Source organism: Ammospiza caudacuta, chromosome 5 (assembly GCF_027887145.1).
Source record: "Ammospiza caudacuta isolate bAmmCau1 chromosome 5, bAmmCau1.pri, whole genome shotgun sequence".
Classification (NCBI taxonomy): Eukaryota; Metazoa; Chordata; class Aves; order Passeriformes; family Passerellidae; genus Ammospiza; species Ammospiza caudacuta.
Window position 1 is genome coordinate 56276213 of NC_080597.1, and position 25041 is coordinate 56301253.

The 25041-nt window shown below is 38.1% G+C and overlaps 1 protein-coding gene across 2 annotated transcripts; it reads right to left on the reverse strand.

Moving 5' to 3' along the window:
- Positions 1 to 214: 214 nt before the first annotated feature.
- Positions 215 to 23149, reverse strand: SLC13A1 (solute carrier family 13 member 1). 2 transcript variants are annotated; one of them, XM_058805267.1, is made up of 15 exons: positions 23051 to 23149; positions 21133 to 21261; positions 20248 to 20384; positions 16190 to 16377; positions 15540 to 15597; positions 15384 to 15450; positions 14731 to 14891; positions 13017 to 13136; positions 11710 to 11808; positions 11519 to 11620; positions 5623 to 5726; positions 3973 to 4082; positions 3145 to 3306; positions 815 to 952; positions 215 to 714 (listed from the first exon to the last, which is right to left on the reverse strand). In XM_058805267.1, exons 1-15 carry the CDS (start codon positions 23147 to 23149, stop codon positions 571 to 573), a joined length of 1818 nt encoding a protein of 605 aa, XP_058661250.1. In that variant the 3' UTR covers positions 215 to 570. The 2 variants fall into 2 exon arrangements, with proteins under 2 accessions (XP_058661250.1, XP_058661251.1); XM_058805268.1 differs by having other exon boundaries at positions 14731 to 14894.
- Positions 23150 to 25041: the final 1892 nt, after the last annotated feature.

Here is a 25041-nt window from a genome sequence, read left to right on the forward strand (position 1 = left end):
TTAAGTATGCATTCTCCTTCCAGGTTACAAGGTGCTTAATAGATAAAGTGCTGTGTAAGCGATCATGCTGCTCTTCTCCATTTTTTGTGCATTTTTGACTGGTCTGTAAACTATGGGTTCAAAACAGTCCCCTCCCTGATCTTTTGTTTGTGATCAACACTGTTTTAAACAAAGCTTGAATCTAGAAAACAGAAAACCAACACGCTCTCTGACAACTCCCAAAAAAGTAATAACAAGGATTTTTATTTGAAATAATAAATTCTAAATTTCATTATTCTGCTACCCTGAGAATGGGGGCAAATTGCCTGTGATAATGGCTATGCACATTTATTTTTTCCTTCATAACATGAAGATATAAAAATTCAGACTAGCTGAACTAGATTAGAAACCTGATCTAACTATGATCTTTAGAAAGTCTAGCACTCTTCCTGATTAGACTCTCAGACTGGATCATCAGTCTCTAGGACTGTGAAATACAGCATTTATAGTAATGTAGATCCTTATAATTGTGGTGACTGAAAGCATTTTAAGTGACTCACCACATGTGAGAAAATAAAAGGAAACTTTTTTTTACAGCCCAGTGCCATTTGTAGATGGGATGCTGGGTACCCAACTTGGGTAAGTATAGAGATCAAATATAGGCACTATCCATGTCATGATCCCAAGCATAACTACAGCAACTCCGATGATGTTAATGCCAAAGCCAGCTTTCACCTAAAGAAGAGGAAAAGGAAAGGAGAAACATGCATCAAGACAATGAATAAAAATTTTTGAATGCCAAAAATTCCCTTTAGGACTTTTGCTTAAAACTCACCATGTCCATAATAGTTAAATGACCATATGAAAACACGATGGCATTGGCTGGGTTTGCTACAGGAAGCAGGAATGCAAAGGAAGTACACAAGGTAGCAGGTATCAAAATGAAGAGTGGGTTCACATGAATGGCTTCAGCCTACCAAAAAATGAAAGAGAGTACAGCTGTCAAGGGATGCATTTGCCAAATTAAATACAGAAATATAAACTTCCTATATTAACACAAGTGAAATCTGAATGGAACTACCAGTTTAAAAAGTGAGAAAACACCTTTTTTGGTAAATCGTTTTTTAAGAACATTGCACAGGCATGAAAACCAAAAACACTGCAAGAAAGATGATAAAGCTGAATTTATATATGATACATTACTGATGATCTGGATGAAGGGATTGCATGTACTCTCCATAAAGGTGTGAATGACACTACATTGGGGGGTGTTGATCTGCTGGAGAGTAGGAAGGCTCTGCAGAGGATCTGGACAGACTGGATTGATAAGGTTTAACAAGACTAAATGCTAGGTCCTGCCCTAGGGTCACAACAATTGCAGGCAGTGCCACAGGCTGGGGGCAGGCTGCAAAGGTGCCTGGTGGAAAAGGATGTGGCTATGTTGGTTGATGGGACCTGAACATGATCCAGTGTGTGCCCAGATGGCCAAGAAGGCCATTGCCATCCTGGCCTGTATCAGCAACAGTGTGGCCAGCAGGACCAGGCAGTGTTTGTCCCCCTGTACTCAGCACTGTTGTGGCCACACGTTGAGTGCTGTGTCCAGCCCTGGACCTCTCACTACAAGAAAGACATTGAGGGCCTGGAGTGTGTTCAGAGGAAGGCAATGGAGCTGGGGAAGGGCTGGGAGCAGAAGTCCTTTTAAAGAGCAGCTGAAGGGGCTGAAGGGGCTGGGGGTGGTCAGCCTGGGGAAAGGCATCTCAGGAAAGACCTTATCACTCTCTACAACTCCCTGAGTCTCTTCTCCCAGACAATAGTGATAGGACAAGGAAATGGCCTCAAACTGCACCAAGGGAGGTTCAGGTTGGACATTGGGAAGAATTTCTTTAGTGAAGGGGTTGTTAAACATTGGAATGGACTCCCCGTGGAGGTGGTGGAGTCATCATCTGTGGAAGTGTCCAAAAAACAATTGGATGGAGCACTTAGTGTCATGGTTATTTGACAAAGTGGTCATCAGCCAAAGATTGAATATGATGATCTCACAAATCTCTTCAAACCGATTGATTCTGTAATTCTTGGAAAAGAGGACTAACACTTCTTTCAAAGAAAAAGGCATTAGTATGTGTCAAGGCTGGCCAAGAGGAAAAGCTACAGACGAGAAGACAAGAAGTTTTGAAGAAGAAAGAATCAGATGTTTTGATAAAGATGATGAGAAGAAAGAACACAATTAATCTAAGGACAGAAGAAATGTGAATTACAAAGCACATCTATTAGCCCTCTCTTCTTTTTGTGACAACCTGGAGTGTTAACCATTTTTGCAGAAGATGCAGTCTGGAAGAAACCCTAAGAGAACTGTCCTTTTAAGAGCTTCAAATATTCACAAATAGTAACGACAGCATCAATTTTCACATGTTGAACTGTACTGGAGTTTTCTGATGTAATTTCCTTCACAGTGGCTTGTATGTTTTGGATTTGTGCTGAACACAGTGTTGACAATATAGGGTTTTTTTCTCCTGGCTGAGCAGTACTTACACAGGGCAAAGGCCTTTCCTATTTTTCTCACTGCCACAGTGAGAGGCTGGGATGGAATTGGCAGGAGACATGGTCAGGACAGCTGACCCCAGCTGACCAAGGGATATTCCATACCGTATGGCATCATGCTCAGTGTATAAAGCAGGGGGATTTGGTGTGGTGGCATTTCTTACCTCGAGTTACTGTCATGTGTGATGGGGCCCTGCTCTCCTGGAGATGGCTGAACAGCAGCCTGCCCAGGGGAAGCAGTGAATTAACTACTTGTTTTGCTTTGTTTACGCATGGGGCTTTTGCTTTCCCTGTTAAATTGTCTTCATCTGAACCCATGAATTTTCTAGCTTTTCCCCTTCTAATTCTGTCCAGGACCCCTCTGGTGTGGGAGTGAGTGAGCAGCTGCGTATGGCTTGATTGCCATCTGGGTTTAATCCATAAAATGAACTTTTATCTAATTTTACTAATTTTTCAGCATCTCCTGGTAAAAACACCTAAAGCAACCAAATATACAATGCACAATACAGGACAGTAAAAGACCTGAAGTATTTTATTGACACTTTTTAAAACCACTTCTTTGAGCAGCAGCATTACTACATAGGTGATAGAGTAGATTCTGATTAAAAATAAGCTTGTTATACTCACCAAAGGAGATAGTATGGGCAAAAATATTGTAATGGTAGCTGGATTGCTGGCTACTTCTGTTACTGTAGTGACAATAAGGCAGGATATCAGGATAATCAGCCACAAGGGTAATGATCCTAGAGGTGTCAATTTACTTGCTACCCACTCAGAAAGTTTTGAAACCTGCATTAGGAACATGAGAACATGATTATGTTTAGCAAGTCACTGAAAGGAAAAAATTTTAAATGGTATATCAACAGAACTTATCTGCTAATAGTGAAGTATCTGGGTAAAAGAGAAAAATCTGAAATATTTTCTATATTTCTACCACGTGTTTTTAAGACCTTTTTTCTAATTCAATGGTGCTCTATAGGAGCCCATGCAAACCATATTCCATTTATATATTTCCACTATATTTATATTTGCATCTCTGAGACGGTTAGAGGAGTCTTAATCAGAAAATGGTAATACTAGTATATTAGGCTTCATAACCAGAGTCTAGGTCCAAAGCTGCTTGATTTACTGGAGTCACCATCAGGCTCCACATGGGAGTTATCTCGTGACATTAAGGCTTTGGAAACAGTGTGTTGTCACAACCCCTCTGCCCCCATCAGATCTGCATTAAATAAGAAACAGTAGTCATCACTGTGCATAGTCTTGGAAAACAGGAAACTTCTTTTTCTCTAAACCTGCTTTCTGAACACCTTGAATATTAATCACATTTATCCTGTTCAGTGTTGCTACAGAATAACTTGCTAAAACAAGAGAATAACTGTGAATTCACTGCCTGTCTGAATTGCTCTTGATTGGGTCACATTATTTGTTCAGTACTTCTATAAATTGCATTACCTCGCAGCCGTCTGCCAGTGCAAACCCGCCACCAACAAGAATAGCTATTTCCCAGGGCATGCATGACTGAAATTCCTTCCAAGTAATCAGTGGAATGTAACCAGAAACAGCTAGAGGAAAAAAAAAAATATATATAACGCCCCAACCAACATTTAAAAACATATTGACAAGCTCTTGAAATAGTCTCCCTGAGGAAGTACTTGGGGAAAATTCAAAGACAAAAAGCTCATCATTGTAACGAACAAGGTCTCTGACCGAAACAACCTGCACTTCCTGGTACAGATCTTTGACAGGGGAAAACTGTCATGGCATGGAAACATTAGAGCTGTGATGGTTACCGCCAGTGGAGCACTGGTCCCCTTCCCCTCCTTCCCATGTAGAAGAGAGGTGTAGGATACCAATGGGTTTTATTTATTCAATAAAACTTCACTATTCAGGCAGATTGCTGAGGCAATGTTGTTTCACCTAGACTCATTTAGGTTCTGACCTTCTGTCCTGGATTGCCAAGCAAATTGTATTCTATTTGCCATCTGTATGGCAGTTGTCTTCTGTTAAGTGAGCAGTTTTCCTTATCTCTTCCGCAATCACTCCTCCCTCTGGGAAGACATCTGCTGATTATAGGCTACTGAATGTCACTGCATGACTGATAAGAACTACAGCATCCCATTGTGAGATGCTCCACCCAGAGGGAGGAGCCAAGCATTCTTACCTAGGTATAATCTTGAGGTTCTGGAGAACCAGTATAGCCTCTCCATTGGATTTCCCAGAGGAACAGCTGCCTCTTCCACTGGATCTTCAGAGGAAGACTACACCTTTCCACAGGATCACTGCTCCAACAGAACCACACCTGACACTCCAGGAGGACTGCAGCCACAATTCCAATTGGATTGCTACCAACACCCTGACTAACAGGGTGTCAGGTTCTGTTCTGACTCTGTCAGTGTGGTTTTAATTTACTGCATTGTTTATTTTCTGGATTTTTTTATTTTCTTGCCTAACAAATAACTGTTATTCCTGCTTCCATATGTTTGCCTGAGAGCCCCGCTCAATTTCAAATTTACAACAATTCAGAGGGAGGGGGTTTACATTTTCCATTTCAGGGGAGGCACCTGCCTTCAATAGCACACACCTGTTTTTCCAAACCAAGACACCCTCTGTTCTCTGTGAACCCCTAGATCCCATTGTTTTCAGCAGCACAACTAAATGCATAAAGAGGATGAGCCAGAGGCATGCTTTAAACAAAAAAATCCATTTTGAAGAGGAAAAATTACATGATAATGAATTAATGTACTATTTGGGGTTTTATAGGGTACCCGAATCAAGCAGTAACATTTTCAAAACATGAGCCTAGCCCTGCTCCATGCAGCCCATTTCAAAGCCCATTGCGGTGAATGGGCAGGTGGTTTCCATTGGTGTCCATGGGTACAGGTAACACCTTCCTGCACAGCACTGGCTCCTGCTGCTTCTCACGTTGTATGATGGCACTGACTTCCAGGTCAGAGATGCTTTACACCCCAGTGCTTTATACCTTCTATTAAGACTTCAACATTAGTATTTAACTACATTCCTCTAACCAGTGCAATAAGTTACATTTACAGTAGCATCTTAGATACCTTATTATAGTAAAATCAACATCAAATTATACTCAACTGTTTTCTCCATTCGATGTCCTATGCAATGTTTTTGCTGGAATAATAAAGAACAGGAGGCCTATCACTAAGGCAGCTGTTGAATCCGTAATATAGCTTTTATATCTATGGAAAAATCAACAACAAAAAAAAACCCAGATAAATATATATAGTCAGGAGAAGGAGGGGAAGAGAGAGGAAGAGGATAGAGTATCTGGAAAGCCCACAATCTGCTGTGGACTGACCATAACCCTCTATTCCTCATCCCTTGCACCATTAGGTGTGGTGGAAAGAAGCAGAGGAGTCAGGTTGAGCCTGGAAAAATAGGATGAGGGGAAAGAGCTTTAGTTCCTATCTTTGTTTCTCACCATCCAACTCTATTTTTAACTTGCAGTTAAATTAATTTTTCCCATATCAAGTCTGCCCATAGTGGTGACTGATAAGCAATCATTTATCCCTGTTTTTATCCTGACCCAAAAGCTTTTTGACCTTATTTTATCCCCTTTCCTGTTGAGGAGAGGAAGTGACAAAGTCATTGGGTGGGTACCTGGCAGACAATCAAGGTCAGCTCCTCAGATCTAGAGAAATTTTTGGTGGAGGCCCTATAAATTCATAAATAAACATCTCAAGTAAGCATGTGTTATTTTGCCATACAGAAATTAGCTGGTAGAGTGGGATATTCAGAAGTAGCTGATGCTTAGATAACTAGTTTTCACAGTTTAATGATAAATTTAATAATTTTAATATGCGCTGCAATAGATTCTGTTTAAGAGGCCTTAAAGAACACAGTGCATACCAACAAGGGGGATTTTCTAGCTGAGGAAAGGCAGCAGAACTTTATTATCATCCTCCTATGGCTGTTATTACTAGGGTCACAGTCACAAGGGTTGTGTTTGTTTTGGTCATTTCCAGTACCTAGGAACTGTTTGCACTACTGTGTCTTAAACTGCTTCAATATCCTTCTAACTTGTAAAAAGTAGCACCAAGATCAGGCAAGGTGCCAAGCTGAGCTGTAAGGCCATTTTAACACACACAAGTCTGTTAACCAATGTTAGCTGATGACATACCCCAGTCTGTCTTATTTCAGTCAAGATGGCCATTAAAATGAATAGAAATTTTACTTAAGAAAGCTAAGCAAACATTTTCTTAACCTTGTTATTTTTTTCTATTTTCTACAAGATCTTCTGTAAGATTTTCTGAAGCAACACACCAATACATTTGTTCTCTCAGCCTCAGACCATATGCTTTCTAAATATTCAGCTACAGTAGGTCCAATAATATCTTCCCATCAGATCTTCCCAGCAGCTTAATGCTTTGTACTGAACCAGAGCTTCTCACTGAAAGCAAAAACTAATTCTCTCAGTGATATGCTGCAAATATCTAGTCTTTTGATTTGTTAGGTGAAATTCAAACAAAACTTTATTATGTCTTAAAACTTTACTTTAAGTCAGGTGACTTACACCAAAACCAGCATAATTTTAGCTAATACTGTCACAAAATGAAGATGCCCTAGAAGTTGAAGTGATTCTCTAATACTTTTTGTCTCCTGCTTCCTAGACTCTGCCTGCATAGAAAATACATTAAAAAAAAAAAAGTTACTATATTTTTCTGGTTTCTTAAGGCAGGAGGTTCTGCCTGTATATCATCTTTAGCCTAAGACCAGATGCACCAGGTCTAGAGATATAAAATCTCTTCCTTTTGGATCCTATCCTACCTTCTTCTAAGTCTTGCTAGAAGTTTTTAAGGAAAGTGAGATCTAGATACAGAAACAATCCATGCTGTCACTTTCCTCTAGGCAGCTCCATTTTCATATAATGGTTGAGTTTGAAAGGGGCCTCAGGAGGTTCTCTGGGCCAACCCCCTCTGCTCAGACAGGATCACTCTGAGCCAGCTGCCCAGGACTATGTTCAGACAGTTTTTTAATATGTCCAAAGGTGGAAAATCAAAAACCTCTCTGGATCACTATCACAGGTGAAAAACATCTCCTGATGTTCAGGAGGCAACCTGTAAGTTTAATTTTGTGCCCATTGTCTCTCATCCTGTCTCTCATTCTGTCACTGAGCCCCTCTAAGAAGAGCCTGACTCTTTCCTCTTTGCTCTCTCTCATGTAGTTTTAAAGATTGTCAAGGTGAGCCTGTAGCCCCCTTCCTGTTGGGATTGTTCCTCCCCAGGTACAGGACTCAGCACTTACTCTAGCTGAACTAGGGAGTGCAACTTTTTGCTCACAAACTCAGTATTTCTGATGCAAAACAGCATTCTCAAAAAACCTGCTTGGGACACGCACAACACTCTACCACCAGTCAAACTATGATGAGGACACACACAATGTCATTCCAAACAGAAGCTTTTCAATCATTATCAAATTTTCAGATAAACGTTTTTTAAAGCCTATTTATCCAAGTTGTAATACAACTGCATATACAACATCTACCTGCTTATGACACTGCAAATCTGATTGTGCTATAAGGAAGCAAAAAACCTGTTGATTCAAGAGATCTCACTCCAGCTGAGATTGTAGTAGAGAACATGGCTGTGGACAGAAATACATAATGGTCTTGTATTAGAAGTAAAGAAAGCAATAAATCATGAAGAAAGCAACACAGTACATCCAGGCAATAATCTGTGGAAGAGTGAGGGAAGCCTACCTTGCCTACATCAGCTGTAATCAGCTGCAGCTCAGTGTTGAACTTTCTGTTTCTTATGAGGCTCATAAACCCAAAGGCCAAAGGCCAACCTGGAACTGCTCTAATTGAAGCTAATACCCGGCAGCCTGGAATCAGACCAGGACAGAGAAGGAAACTGCTGTAGCAGAAATGATGTGTGATCATGTGCTGTCAACAGATGGGGAGGAAACAGGCATTTTTACCCTGTGCTGCTCTCTGTAGTGTTATACAATATTTATTAAAACATCCTGCTGTACGCTCACAGAAGGAGGTAACGGGTGCAGGGCAGGACAGTAAAGGAAGGATTAGACTTTAATAAATATACATTTTTCTTAAAAAAAATGAACTGGTAGAAGTAATGTATTTTTGAAAGGCATCTGATAAAGCTGGAAATAATGGGCTCTACTCAATACTGCTACAGCAGAAGTGTGGATTAAAAACTTGCTGACGGTACAAAAAGTAGCTCTTAAGAGGTATGAAGGTAGCATAAATAAATAGTGGTATTTCTGCTGGGATTTCAAAAGTATCAGTGTTTGCATATTAAAGGGATACTCAGTAACATGATGGTGCACACAAATGTCTGATGAAATGGGTGATGACAGTGATGGGAAATTTTCTTTGAAACAAAGATTTAAGTATTTAATTTAGTTCATCAAGCAAAGCTTATAAGGTGATATATCACAAGATACATATACTTTTAAAGCACAGAAGATTTTTTTAAACCAATAGAGAAAGACAAAAATAGATCTCTGAAAGCATATTCCAACAGAAAGCAGTACGTTAGTTTGTCTTTTTCAGTTTGACAACAGACATGACTATCAAGGAAATTAGCAAATTCCAAAATTTGAGGAACCTGGGCTTTGCCACCCTAACATCAAGCCTGGTTTCTTTCTGGAAATTCAGGTTCTGATAAAGTAAATTCCTACTAGGTTTAACACACAGAACAGTGTAACTCTTTTGACCTTCAGCATGTTAGAATAAAGGATCAGACAGCCCTTTCTGGTTTAAGACCCTGATGGTGGTGCAATTCCCACCTAATAGGATGCACTCACTAGTCTCAGAGCAACATTGTGGCTCTTCATACCGTAAAACCTCTTTTCAGGTGGCAGAACTTCCCTTAGGCCTTCTTGAGACTGTGGGATAAAACCCTGTGGAAAACAAGCGCTATCAGATTTCTGTAAGGGTGGAGAATATTTCCTTATAGGTGTTTCCTGTAACATAAACTTAAAGAAGTTATGCACATCCCTATCTCTGTACCTAAGTCCAAAGCACTGAGCAATTTTATATGCTCACGCTTAGGGAACAAGTGTGTAAGAGATGTAATCTGCAGTTCAGTGCACTGCTACAAGCCTCTTGGACATCACAGTGTCAGAAATACAGTTCCTAAGATCTGAGGGGTTTTTCCCTCACATTTCTTTGTTGTTGCTCTTGTTTGGTTTGGGTTTTGCTTCTAAGAATATGCCTTGCTCACAGCTGTACCTGTGCCATCCTTATGCCCCAGTCCCTTATTTTCCCCGAAAAGTTTTGTTGCTCAGAAAGTTTTAACCTAATTTACTGTTTTTGTGCCTGTTAATATAATTGATAAATTAAAGCTATCTAGATATAGTCAGGGTATGAATAGTAAGAAATGCTTTCTTTCCTCTTAAAGTTCTTAAGCAAAGCTTTGTTTCTCTTCAGGTTAACTCACCCAAATTACAACATAATTTGGCCTAGTGTGCTATGACACAGGCTTGCAGTTCCTTCCAAGGGCAACATTAGAGGGCATCCACAAATAACATCCCTGTGTAGAACCTGTAACCCTGCTCATTTTTGAGAATGCTCTGTTTTTCTCTACCAATGAACAAAATCCTCAGACAATGATAACCAGCTTCAAATAGGAATATGTAGCTCTCTGGATGAAAAAAAGTCATTTGAACCCTAAGTCAGATATTTGAAAGGTTTTTTACAGTGCCTTGTATTTCAGTTTAATATGTAGCTCTTTAGACAATGCTGGGTGAGCTGTGGGTGTTAATAGGAAGAAGGAAGAAAAGCCAACCCAGCCTGATTGCTTAGCTAGCTGATCATTTAATTAGGTCACCACTCCAAAACCCTTTCAAGAGTGCAGTGTTTCATATGAGACAGTGATCGTCAGCTCTGCTGTTGTTATAAGAGAAAAACAAGTGTTCCCTTTCAATCTTTTCCTGATGATTAAAAGTAAATAATTTTAAACTAATCTTAGTTTTTAATGGACTTTTTAATGGTATTTTTTTTTTTGCTAAATAATTTTGTGTTACAGTTTAAATGTTCAAAGTGCTACAATTATTCCTTGTCACACTACCTCCCAGACTTTCTGGAAGAGCACTGGGAAGGTGTGTAAGTGGTGGAAATATACTTAAAGAGAGAAGGCATGAGGTATGTGTGTTCACGTGTCATTTATCACAAACACACAGGAAAACAAAATGGAAAATTACCCTTCTAGTCTAGAGTTGGTCTTTGGGATAACTAGTAATAAATGTTAAACCCATAAGGACTTAAACAACATTAAGTCCCACTTCTCCTAATCCTGCAACTACTTCCTACCACTCCATGGCAAAACTTGAAACTTTATCACAGAAAAACAGAACTGAAATTACAGTAATTGCAGCAAGAGAAAAGGAGATATCATATAAGTAATATATGTAATATAAGTTCCTGTAAGACTGATTACTTAGGGAAAGAAATCCAGATGATCCTGGAAAAGTTGCAGCAGAAGACAAAAAAACCCCTACAACAGTTCTTGACTTTTTGGTATTCAGTTAAACTATGACTTTCAGGGAGATATGCATGAATGGACAGTCATTTATATCATTAATTTCAGCTGTCACAGCATGGGATGTTGGCCTGTATGCATATAAGTGTGCTGTCACTAAGGGAAGTAGATAAAAAAATCCTAACCAGATTTATTCTTTGAATTTCACACTGGAAGTGAGGTACTTCGGCATGAAAGTACCTTTGGCATTCTCCCTCACCATATTAAGCCAAAAATCTAGTAACAATCCCTCTTAGGAGGCACTTTAATTTATCCTATAACAGGTTTTACACAGCTATTGCTCACATATATATGTGAAGTTGCTGGAGTTTATCTTCTGTATACACTACAAAGGTTTGCAACAAGTTTGGCCTGGCATATTTCTGAAATATTGAAAGTATTTTAATTTTTGAAAATTGGTTAGAAAAGAAGGTATATAGTTAAGGCACAGTACAGTTCTTTTTGGTTTATTAAAAGAGACCACTTACTTTGGGAAAAGTGAAGACCATCCTGGGATGAAGCCAGGATCTCTGGTGAACCACAGGAGGGTCATTAGAATGAACAGGACAAGTGTAACAATTTCTGGGTAGCTATAGCAGAAGTAGAATGAATTATAAATTTTCCTGAATTGACATTTAGATTTACCTGCTCTTGCTTGCAGATTTATAGTTTGAAATACCTAATTGGTCCAAGTTTCTTGTACTCCTCCTGAATCACCTGTGATGAGGCCTCTTCTCTAGCTGTTTTCTTCTTGCCACACTTGAACATGTTTTTTAAACTGGAATATAAAGCAGCAATATTGGATGATGAGATACTAGTGTATACAGAAAAAACTGTCCAGCCTTTCCAGTTACCAACAGCATTGACAAATGTATATTTGTCACTTTACAATGCAGTATCTCCCATTTAGTTATTACACACCAAACTGAGCATATTGGAATTAATTGACAATGCCCAGTGGGAAACTGACAGAGGCAGCAACAAAATGTGTTCTGTTATTGACCAACTCATTTGGCCAGGAAGGATGAAACTTCAACCATGTGAACTAATTGAAAGAATTAAATATACAACTCTCTTTAATGGGAATCTCTTTAAATCTATGGCTTTGCTTTACTTTGTTTTTGAATGAAAAGGTTTTTTTCACATGAGCAGATTACATATTGATCAGCATGGTATTTGCTACAAGCCAGGTTTTCATTCTTGGATAAGTCTCTTATACAAAGTAAAATAGAACATTATCAAAACAATAATGAAAAATGAAACTATGAATGTTCACATATAGAGTGGTAAGCATGGCATGATTCTGTCTGCTTAAAACTAGTCTCACTTTTCATGTCTTGCACCACATGTGGCCATGTAATTTTGGAAGATTGGTGTCCCACCTATCTCTCCAGTGAACTCATGGAGAAAAAGGCTTTGAAGAACCATCCCAAAAGGCATATTGTCCTCTCCAAAACAATAAAAGCCCAAGCTGCGTGGAGAAACAGAAACCCTACCATACCACCAGATATAGATTTAGGAAAAGCAGAAGTTTCTTGCCTCACATTTACAAATACAGCCATCTAGTTTATACAGACATTGTTCAAGTATTCAAAACAATGCCTCACTCCAATAAAGGATGTATTCCTATGACTCTTCCAGTAAAAAAAAAATGCATATGATTTCAGTATTCTTTTGTCTTGCACACATGCACTGACTAATGACTCTGTGTGTATAGTATAAAGAAGTGAGTCCATTTGTGGTATGGACTTTTCACATTGGGCTGAATAGTCTGGGATTCTTATTTTAGAAAATTTTTGTCCATCTGGAGATTGAGCCATATTAATCAAGATCACAAAATCACTTTTGCTGCATTTTCTTCCTATTGAGCATTTTCCTAAGGAAAAGGCTCAATGTATATTAAGCTAAGATGCAATATTTATTCCTGGTAAAAATAAAATTTTATATCAATAACCTTTATTTCTATTGATTATACTGTTCACTTACTCAAACCCAAGGAAGAGCCACTGGAGCCAGAGCCAGGAGAGCAGCAGAATAATAACTGCAATGGGGATGGAAAGGACAAACCAGGATCCAAAATTGATGCACTGGCAACCTGGGTAACGTCTGGATGAAAGCAAAAAAAAAGTTTAGTGCACCTTTCAAAGGAATGAAGACTTGTGAGAATTACCAGAAAGCACTTCTGTGGAAGAATATTTATGGCTGGCAGCAGACTTCAGCACGAGGTGGTCTGTGGTATCCTCTTGCCTCCCATCCTCTTCCTGGTCATCATGGCCACTACAGGAACCGGCTGTGCTGGCTATTTGGGCAATGGATCAGCAACAGGTCTGGGGATCCGACACAGACTGAGGTGTGTCTAAAGTGAGTTCAGTAGGCAAGGGAGGGCCATGCACAGCCTAAGGGCTGTTAGGACTATAAAGAAACAGAACTTGAAAGAAAGGAATTTTTTGAGATGAGAATTTAGCACAAGAAAATATACTCAAATGGAAAAGCTCCAATGGATGTAGAAGACAACAGTGGAAGCAACACTGAAACTTCTTTTGTTTAGTTTTGTACTTGTACTATGTAAGATGTACAGGGATGAATATTTGTGTAAGTATTTCTAGTAATCTAGAAATTTGAAGTTAGGTATTCTTCATCTCCAGAGCAAATATCCCTCAGGTAGAATGGATGATCAGTTTAAATGTTTTTTTAAAATTAATCTATTACATAGCTCTGGTTGGATTATCTGCTATTGTTGGATTATCTACTACAGGTCTTGCCTGAAGCAAGGATGGGCAAGACACACTGATTTATTTTCTAGACCTATTTCCTCTGGAAAATCTACAAGTGTGATCGATTTTAACAATCCTCTTTCTACAGTGATTTAGTGCCAATAACAGTAAACTCTTTGCAGGCAAACTCTAAAAACGCTATCAATAACTGGTATTCAACAATTTTGTCATGTGCAATACAAAACAGTGGATGGAGGACAAAAAAGAATTTTGCTTTATTTTATTTCAGAATTCAAGTAGGACTATTACTGACAATGGTAGGTTTGCAGAAGAAAAAAATGATCAGCAAGAACTATTAGATTCCAAGGGGTTTAGAACTAAATTTGCCAATTTTCTTTTCAAAGTAGTTCTACTTAAGAAAGAAAATGAATATTAGAAAATGCTTTGGAAAACTTAAAACATTGTTCCATTGAATGCAAAGTTTCAGACTGCCTTGAAATTATCTGCTTTTTTTGTTAATTAATGGACCCAGATTTCTAATTTCAACAGTGCTTAGCCTCTTGAAAGTCTCCTGATGCTCTTTGCTAAGAAGTCTGAACCTATTTCCTGCTGTACTTAAAAATTAATAACAGATCTTTAGATAGTGATTGTTCTGTTCATGCCAAGTATTGCATTCCTTCTAAGAAAAATCTATCTTTTTCCATGCAGCTACCAAAATTGTAAAGTACTACTTAACCAAACAATGGTCATCTTGTTGCATGTGTTGGAAGGTCACTTACAGATTTCCCCAGTGTAAGGCAAATACAAATCTGCAATTTCATTTTATCTCAGTTAAAAAAAAAGTTAGGAAAAGCAATAGAATCAAATAATATCAAATCAAAAGGCAAGGTTTCTAATGCATTTTAGGGGAGCCATGTGAGAGCTTAAGAAGGAAAGTTAAACTTCTGGACTAAGAAGAGTACAAATAATGTAATGTAGTCTCTTACGAATTGAAGTGCTCAGTAAAAATCAGATTAGTCGATGTTCCTGTGATTGTGGTCAGTCCTCCAATGGTAGCAGAATAAGCCACACATAAACACATCACTTTGAAAATCCCACTGTATTTGTCCTTTCTGCTTTTTCTCTCTGCTTCAGCAGGTGGTAGGTTCTGCTTAGAAAATATTTACACTAATTAATGTATAAGAAGGGCTCATCATCAGGGGCAAAAATAGAATTTGAGGATATGTCAGAAGAGCCAGACAATTTACTGGCAGTATAGTTGTCTACAGTGTGTCTTAGTTCACAGTTATACTGGTAATGCAATTATTCATGTAAAGGAAAAGGAGGCAGAGTCAAATCCTGAAGTCCCTTCCCTGATCTTAGTCTTTACAGAACTGCCTCTGTATAGGCTGATACATATACACACACCTGATATGGAGTTTGTACTCTGGTGAGGTTGCTTTAACTTGTGTGAAATGGCAGGGCAAACCAGTAATGAAATAGCTATACAAGCAAAGTGTGTACATGTGTCTGACTACATGTATATTTCTTATTCACATGTAACCAACTTCATTACAACCTGTGCCATTTGAGGTGTGGCATAGAAGTGTAATTTAGGTTAAAACTAAGCTTCACTGCATAATAAAAATACTTTAAGTACCTGTTCATTTCCTTTTTCATTTTCCTTTTCAACTGTGCATACAGTACTACCCACATTGTTGTTATATCTGGAAAAACAAAGGCATGTATTGTAGCACACAGATATTCTATTTAGATGAATTCTTAGAACAGAATTTACTAAATCATTAACAATTACCCATTTACTGGTTTTTCTTTCTCTTTCCAATCTGGGCTTTCGTGTTCTCCTATATTTTCTGTAAGACAGTGATGCAAAAACAGAAAAGCATTTAAGGGAGTAAAACTGGAAAGGCTCCATCAACATCTCATCCCATGCACTTACTTCACATCATCCCATCAATACATTTGCAAGCACCAATCTCAGAAACAGTTGATTTGTGCCCTACTCCTTCATGGCTTCTGTTCCTCAGAATCTGAATCTTCTCATGAGGAGAAATATTCCTAATTTACAATCTAACTGTGAAGGCAATCAGTTTAGATTCAGTAGTTGTTCCAACATTACCCTACGGCTTAAAGAGCTCTTTTCCTGTGCTAACGTTTAAGCCTTAGCATTTCTATAGCCTGGAGGCATATTTCCTTCCAGCCATCTTATAGGTGATAAGAGAGGCTGATAAGCCAGCCCCTTCCTGTCTCCCCTCCTCTCATCCAGCTGCCACCTTCTGCATCTGTTCAGTTTTAATGAATCTTTGTGACCGTGAGAGAGCTCACACACGGTGATCTGAGAGAAGCCTCACAGTGAAGCAGGAGAAGATGCCAGTACTCCTCTGGCATTTCAGTGCTCCCTCCTGCCCACTGAGGGTGGCAAAGGCAGAACTGCAGCGTGCCTACCGTCCAGCTCCAGGGCTGGGTTGATGGAGCCATTAGAGCAGGACATCTCCAGCTCATCAGCTTCTGCTTCAGCTCTGATGATCTGCTGAGCTACAGCTTCTACGATTGGCATCACCATGGCAGCAGCAGAGGTGTTGCTGAGCCACATTGACAAGAAAGCACAGCTAACCATGAAACCCAGCATAAGCCTGGAACAGGAGAGAAGAGTCTGTGACTGCTACAGTAACACCTCCTATCATAAGTCTATTTAATATAAATGAGAACTTTGTCAACAGAAAAGTTGAAACACTGAAAATTTTAAGCTTATAATTCTGAGAACATTTTTGAATTAAAATTTTCTTGATCTAAGATGCTGAAATTATCATATTTTAGAGGTCCAAATATGCTTTAAAGTGAAGCAGAAGCAATAATAATTATTTACAGAATTATACTGTATATGAACCATCTTTGAAGAAAGAACACCATGCATGTAACAAATTCAAATGAGAGTTAAAATGGCTATGTGGCTGAGGCTATTAATCTCATATTGTACAGTCTAGGTCAAAACCCTGGAGTTCTCACTTAGTTAAGCTCTCTAGATATACCAGTTTGGTTGTTACAGGAAGAAATGTTAAAAATTCAGAAAGAGGTACAAAACAGTTCTTACTCAGAGCACCAAGACAAGCATAGGCATTATTTGAGCTTCAATAAATGTCATCTTCGATATTAAATGGGAAAGGGAAAGGTCATTACAACTCTGTAATCTGGTCTAGGCTCAACTTTTTGTAGGTTTACTACAAATAGTAATGCAATACACTGAATTGCATCGATGACTGAAAAATCAAACATTCTATGTCGTATCTGGTGAAATTGTATTGTAAATTTAGAATACAGGTCACAATGTTGTTTTTAATGCAGTTCTTGGAGTTGGAAATGTGAACAGTCTTCTTAAATCCCTGTTCCAAGGTGCTATCACTGATATGAAACACCTGCCATACATCATCACAGCAAGAGAAATTAGTGGAGGGATGGTGGTGTTGCACCTTTCTATCAGAAGACTTCTGTGCAATTTGTAAAATTCTTTGTGCAGCCTTGATCAGAAGCTTCACAAAAAAGTCAGTTTTACTTGGTACGTGAAACCAATATAGATATTGTATAAAATCATGTAAACATTATTTGATGATGTAAAAATACCATCAAAATGTCTCTTGTAGCCTTTCATTTCAGCTAATGGCAACAACATTTCAAACTGGATTTTTTCTCAGTAGGGGAACCTTGTCTTTCCCTGTGCACTTTTAACTGCAGTGATGAAATGATCTGTAGACCAGCAAGTCACAGACCTGATTCAGCACAAATTGTCATCAGTAGTGTAAAACCCATTAATTTAGGCAGTTTTGGATTAGGTCTGCAGACAGAAGCTGAGGAAGAATTGTTTCTTTTGCAGAAAATACAGGTCAGAATAAGCACACTGAATATGAATTTTCATACTGTAGGAAAATGTCATTTTAGTAGAACTTGCAAGAGGATTTTAAAAGCAAAATCAAATTAAGACATTCACTAATGTATTCTAAAACTATTCATCATAAATTTCCAGCATTAGATGGATTGATGGTCAGGTATAATGGATAGTCAGGTGGCCATTTGGTACAATGTGATGGGCTCTTCTGAGGGACTCTAAAAGTGATTACAAAATAATAAAATATATCCTATTCTGTTCAGGCCTGGTTTTTCTGCATTATTTTCTCTGTGGCATTGTTAAAAAATATTGTGCATGAAATCTCGGATAATTATTCCATTATATCCAACTACAAAGTCACTCTTTGCTTTGTAGTGCAAAAAGCCCAGTATTTTATTTCCCTTGCAGGTTGTATAGATGTATTCACCTTTCTCTGCTAGTCTGCACGCTTTACTGCTTAGCTCAAATGACAGAAAGCCTTTAAAGGATCACAGAAAAATCTGGGCTGTGAAAACCCCTTACGATCATCAAGTGCAACCATAAACAAAACACTGCCAAGTCCACCACTAAACTGTGTTCTGAAGTGCCACACCTACACATCTTCAAATACCTCCAGGGATGATGACTCAATCACTTCCCTTGGCATCCATTTCCAATGCCTGACCAACCATTCACTGAAGAAATTTTTCCTATTATCCAATCTAATCCTCCTCTGGCCCAACTTGAAGCTATTTCCTCTTATCCTTTCACTTTTCACCTGGGAGAAGAGGCTGACATTCCCTTGGCTACAGTCTCCTTTCAAGGGAGTTGTAGACAGTGATAAGGTCTCCCCTGAGAAGCTTTTTCTTCAGACTGAACAACCCCAGCTCTCTCAGCTGCTCCTCATAAGACTCGTGCTTCAGACCCTTCACCAGCTTCTCCAGACTTGCACCAGCACCTCAATGTCTTTCTTGAAGTGAAGGGTCCAGAACTGAGCACAGGATTTGAGCTACAACCTCACTGGTGTTGAGTACTGGGAGACCATCCCTGTCCTGATCCTGCTGGCCACATATGTCTGATACACATCAGTTTCTCCAGAAGAATCTGCAATGGAAAATCCAGAAGTCTCCTGCTGTTTTACTTTCACTGCTGCGCCCTTTCTGGCCTGCAATGCAGAGGTCTCATGCAGTGATGTCTCTGCCTTGGCTGGGTGAGGCTGCACCGTGCCTGCCGTGGGCACAGCCAGTGAGCAGCGGATGCTGAGAGGTGGGTAGGTCACAGATCTACCTTCACATTTCATCCTTCACAGATCATTTCATCATGATCATCATTTCATCCTTTCATCATTTCTTATCATCCCTTTGTCATGACCAGGAAATGTGATAGGTATGAAGGGTGCTTCCTCAGGGTAACAGCTCTGGAGTTGCTTTAGGTATTCTCAGATGCTGGCTTCAGGTTTGACTGTTCACAGCAAGCTCTCCAGCAATGCTCAGCTTAGCATAGCACACCATCCACTTGTCATCTCCCTTTCAACATTTCAGCTAAAAGATGAGAATTTAGGAGTGTTCAAAAGAGAAGTCAAAATAACTAAACCTGCATAGCACAAGAACACAGCTTAAGATAATGGGAGGCAGTAGAACAAGAATGTAAAGAGAATTTTTTCCAAACAGAAAGCTACCAGCTATCAAAAGAGGTACAACTAAATCAAAATACATGTGATATTTAAAATTAGGTCAGTCAAATTTCTGATTAATAGAAATAATCCAGCATTCTTATGAAGGGTCATTATTTAAATCACTTCAGAGGCATCTTACTTTTTAGGCCTGGGGTTTATGGTTTTCTGACCATTTGCTTCCTTTCTGCTTCCTGGCAAGGTGTCACGAGCATGATGTATTCTGGGAAGCCAAACTTGCTCCCTAGATCTTATGGGCAGCCTTACTTGAACGCTGACAGATGCTTCTGTCAGCCTAAACTCTTTCTGCAAGTTTGTAAAGCAAGCAAAGCTTGGAAAAAGATTTTTCACTTCCAAAAATATGTGTTGATAGTCAGTAAGCAGGGAGTGTGATTTCTTTTACCTTATCCCCTCATCCAGTTGAGGAAGTGCCTATCCTTTGCTATTTTTTTTTTTTTTCATATGTAGACAAAGGAAGATAGTTTAAGTAAAGACATTATGTTAATGTGTTTTTCCTTCCCCACCATTTGCTTAGTTGTATGTTTGGTCTTTTTCCCCCTCACTGTGTATTTGAACTATTTTTGGATTTTTGGGAATGTCCAGGATTTTGAAAACACTATTGAAATAAAAAAAAATCAGCATAGAACAAATTTTATATTGTAGGCATTGGGTGGGAATGTTCCAACGACCATCAAGAAACTGGACCTCTATATTATTTACAATCTAATCATACTTTTTGTTCACAAGGATCCTCATTAGGAATAGAAGCACTACAGGGAACTTTCAATTAGGATTTCAGCAAAATATTAAAGTGTCACCTACAAACCTTTCATATCAATTTAAATATCTGCTTTGTTTGAGTAAAACAGAATGGCTGGATTTCTACTGTAGAAAGAGCAGTAGGAAATTATTTCTGGAATACATAGATTTCCACAAGTATTTTTATCCTTCAAGACACTGTTTAGCACATACCATGCAGGGTTGACACCCACCAGCATCACCATTTTTAAAGCCACTCTTTTGTGAAAATTCCATTTTTCTATTGACGTTGCCAAACAAATCACTCCAATCAGGAGCAGATGAAAGTCTTTGAAATAAGCAGATGCTACCTGAAACAAAATAAAAAACCCCAAAAACCAAAAAGGAAAATAAACCCATCACTAAGATTAAATGGTGAATTTCTTTTAGCCTTTGGTAATACCAATTTAATGAAAAAAATCAATAAGATTATATTATGAAATAAATAAAGAGACTCTTTTTTATTAAAATTAGGTCATTGGAACTATCAAATAGATTTAACCTAATGATTCAAGGATAAATGCATTAAAGTGCATAGGGTTAAAACAAAATAAAAAATAAAGTTTCAGATAGAACAATCCAAAATTGTCAGTCACATCTCACATGAATACTAAATCAGCAATTAAATGTTGTTCTTGTTACTTTTTTATCTATCCAACAGGTAAAATAACAACTTTAAGCATAGAGTTATATTATGATTAGCTGTGATTTCATCTCTTTGACATGAAGGTGTATAGTCAGCAGTTTGCAAATGATGCCATTATTGTGACATTTTGCCTCTGTAATATTAAGGATGTTTCATAACTACCTAACATTTTCCCATCAACTGACATCTAAACACTGAGCCACTATCTAGGAGAAATTATTAAAGAAATTATTTTTAAAATGTGAACAAGTCCTGAAGACAAAGCATGTAAGCAAGTCCTGAGGCAGAACTGTTGTGATTGGCACTCAGCAAATCCATGCATTTGCCTGACAGGTCTCAGCATTATGTGTTTCATTCTTTGGAGTTTTGATTCCTGATATGCACAATATAAAACAGAGAAAAATGAAGGTTACCTGCTTGGATGCCATTATACCAAACAAGGGGAACATAAATGCAGGCAGCAAAGCTGAAACAGCCAGTGGCAAAGCTTCTGTGAGCCAATAGATGGCAACTACAAACAACGTGTATGCACATTCTGCTTCCTAGAATACAAAAGGCACCAATAACAACATGAGCTGATCATCCAGGGGGAAAAAAATCACAATTCAAAAAGCACATCTCCATCAGTAGAGAGTCCCCACAGCTGGAAAAAGTATGAGTCAAAGGACCTGCATTTAGGGTAGTTATTGTGTGCTATTGACAATCCTGCTGAGATATGAAACACACTCGGTAAAATAGGTGTACAGAATTTTTTCTGGGATAGTAAAATTGTAAAATTATTTCAATTCTATCACTCAGGAAAATGGGAAAAAATCAGCTGCCTGTTCCTTCAAGGACAATTAATCACCTTCTAGGTCATTCTGAAGCATTCTCAGGCCATGAATTCCTATAAATCAAAAGCATTTTGCCTCTGTAAGCAAACCTTTCAGAGTCCAGGAGTACTCGCAGTCAGTAATTGGTCAAATGTTTTGTCATCAGTAGCAACAAGGCAAGGATATCATCTAGCAAAAAAGGTATCATGCAATTCTGACAGGAAACATTGTTGTTGTTTTTCAGACTTGTAAATTCAGCAAGTGTCTTTTGCTTCAACTCCTTAAAACCAGGAGTTTTTTTCTTTTCCTTTTTTTATCTTTTTTTTTTTTTTTTTCCTCTCCGGAGAATAATTTTCAATGCTGTCTGTAAAATGCAGCCCCAGACAAATATAATGAGGTAAATTAAATCTAGTTTTTTTCCAGAGTATTAGAAATCTCTTTTGTGTAGTTTTAAATTTATATTTCTGCTTTTAAGGAAAATGGTTTGGAACTCTTAGTGCCCCTGGTTAGGGTATGAAATTACTCAACAACAGCAGAGATGTTTTGTACTGGGAAAGGATCAGCTTAATGATGTAGCTCTTGGAACCTTTGACTGGAAAACAACAATATTAAACCTAAGTCAGTCAGCTGTGGCTATCATTTATTTTGGGAAAGAAATTTTTGTTATGTATGAAACAATTTTAAAATATCCATTCACCTAGCAAATGTTCATCTCACTTAAGTCCTATGATATTAAGAATTTCCCATGAGTTTCCTCTCAGAAAGGAAATCAAATATTGGAATGTGATGTGAGAGTGAGAAGCACATTGCTCTGTACCCACCATGTAACTGTGAGGCAAAGACTTCTGAAACAAATTTTCATGTATTTTCATACATGGTACGTATAACACATGCATGATAACACATCACAGAATTCCATTTCAATCTGCTGGCATCAGAGCTGTACCAAATAGAGTCACTAATGACATTGTTAGATAGCTGTTTCATCAGCTTGGAGTTGTCCCAAGAGTTAGTGAATGCCACAATTCATTTCCAGTAAAATAAAACTATAGATTTTTCTCTATTTAGGAACCAGAGGGAATTTGTCAGCTCACTGAATTCAGTCATTTCCTATCAGACAACATAAAATGTGATGAACTTAAAATCCTTTATTAAACAAAAAGTAATTGCAGCTCTTTTCCTGAAAATTCATCTCCATTGTCAATTATACAGAGCTGTTTAAGAGTCCAAAAGTAATAATGATAACAATATTTTCAATGTAGTCCAGATGTTAGAAAACAAATATATGATTCTGAGCTTTATACACCCAGTACAGAATTTTATGTTGAAGCTGTCTTCTCTAAATTTCTGTGAAAATACACTGAATTGACAGAAAAATAATCACAATGCAATTATCATTATTCATTCAAGGTCCCTTCCAACTCAAACTATTTGTAATTCTGTTAATCTGAAAAGGTCTAGAAATCTCAATCTTTACATACAGGTGCAAAATAATTATCTGTCCAAGCAGGTCACTTACTTTGGTTTTGATGATAAGTGGAAGTGGAAGTAAAAGCAGTGGGGTGAGGACAATGAGCAGGAACTTTCGGTAAACCAGGAGGTAGCTAAGAATCTTCATGGTTGATGGCTGTTAGATGAACTTCCCTGAAGAAACTGCCAAAAAACATGTCTGACTTTAAATAGCTGACTCTGATTAATATTTTTCCAAGCTATCACCTTTAGTCATTGCTAAAGCAGGCCAGTAAAGCAAGTTAAAATTAAATCTGGCTCTTTACTGTTTTAGCAAGTTTATTAACAGTAGGTTGATAAGATAAGTGTCCGCCTTAAACCAAGGCTAGATGTCAGCCCTCTCAGGACTTTCTCTCCCTGCTCTTCCTCATAAGAAGTTTATGTAATTACAACAGGTTCTAGACAGTCAGAAAAATAAAACCTTCCGGTGCTCTCCCAGTCACTGCTGACTTCCGTAGGAAGTCGAAACATATAACATACATGAAATATATGCTCAAAACCAGTTGGGGCATTTATGTGAAATCATAAGCAAGATAATTTTATTGAACAGAATTAAAATTCTTCATTGTCTTCTCCATCTGTGGAGATATTCAAAACTTCATAGCATAAGATCCTGAACAACCTGACCTGAACTTTGTTCTGCTTTGAGTAAAAGGTTGAACTAGATAACTTGCGGAAGTTCCTTCCAGCCTCAGCCTTTCTGTTGCTTTTATCTGTCTAGAATCTAAAGTATATGAGAAAAACAAGGCCTTTTTTTCTGTCTTGCCAGGCAGGGAATAGCTCATTTTCTCTTCTCATGCAGAAAAAGGATAAGTTCTTTTTTGTGTACATCATATAAAGTTTTGAGGAAGTCTAAGATTAGGAGACTTTTTGAGATAAAAGTCAAAAATAAAGAAATCCTTTTGCCTGAATTTCCCCCTTTTTCAATAAAAAGAACATTTGGTACTGTCTTTGTAATACAACAAAATAGCATCACATAAGGAACAGGAAAAGATAGGAAAGAAGCTTGTACACTATCTATGGGTGAAGATTAAAAGGGGGAAGAACACATTGTTTTGTGCTTGGAAACTTACATGAAGCAGAAAATCAGAAGAGGAGACAGATGAAGAGTTGAGCTGCCATCAGAACCATCCAAAGGACAGGTAATAAAGGCAGTTTTTTGCTATCCATATAACCTTTTGATTATAAGAATCCCATGTGTCAAGGTGCAGGCAAAGCAAGGGATTAGATTGTCGGTGTTGAGTACACACATCTGGTTTCAGGAAGGGAGGACTTTGGCTATGGGAAAGCAGTATCTCATATCTAACTGTCAGAAAGCAATTGACTGAAAACCCAAAGGTGGGAAACAAACTGGAAAAAGTAAAATGAAATAACAGCCTTGCTACTGGGGAATTGGGAAAACATCTTTGACACAACCTAGGGAGATGAGACTGAGACTTCATGGGAAGATGGTGTAAGGGATTAAACATGTTCAAGCAAAGTGTTAACTTTTGAAAGGGGCTGTTCTAAATATATAAAGGCAAACTTGTTTAAAGAATTCAGAGACAGAATTAGGAAATCTTCAAATATCCAAAAATCCAAAGAGAATCACGTGAGACCTGGAAAAATCTGTGCTATAAAGGAATAACAAGCATTTAAACTGATAAATTCAGAAGGATTGTGATATGAAACATATTTCAGTTGAAGAAGTCATAGAAAATTTCTATTAAAGTATCAGAAGTAAAAGGAAATTACAGGAGAGTAATTTAGTAAGCAAAAGGGAAGACAAACTGCAGACAGTGCTGGAGTATTCATTTTCTTTGCTTTAGTCTTTACAAAGGTAAATGGAAGTCAAATTAATTTTAATATGAAAACTGGAACATCTGTGGGGACAGTGATGGTAGGAGTAGCGAATATTTAGATTTAATATATGTATTCAAGTCAACAGTTCCAGAGGAAATTCACACAAAATTCATGGGTGATAATTCATACAGTAATCTGAGAACTATTTTAGAATATATT

Excerpts from the sequence above, each read along its gene's own strand:
- SLC13A1 (XM_058805268.1), bottom strand. The coding sequence starts at position 23,149 with ATGAAGATTCTTAGCTACCTCCTGGTTTACCGAAAGTTCCTGCTCATT. Across the intron at positions 14,895-15,383 it reads ATGAAAAAGGAAATGAACAG|CAGAACCTACCACCTGCTGA; the intron begins GTACTTAAAGTA and ends ATATTTTCTAAG. Across the intron at positions 13,137-14,730 it reads TTTACTGAGCACTTCAATTC|ACGTTACCCAGGTTGCCAGT; the intron begins GTAAGAGACTAC and ends GCTTTCATCCAG.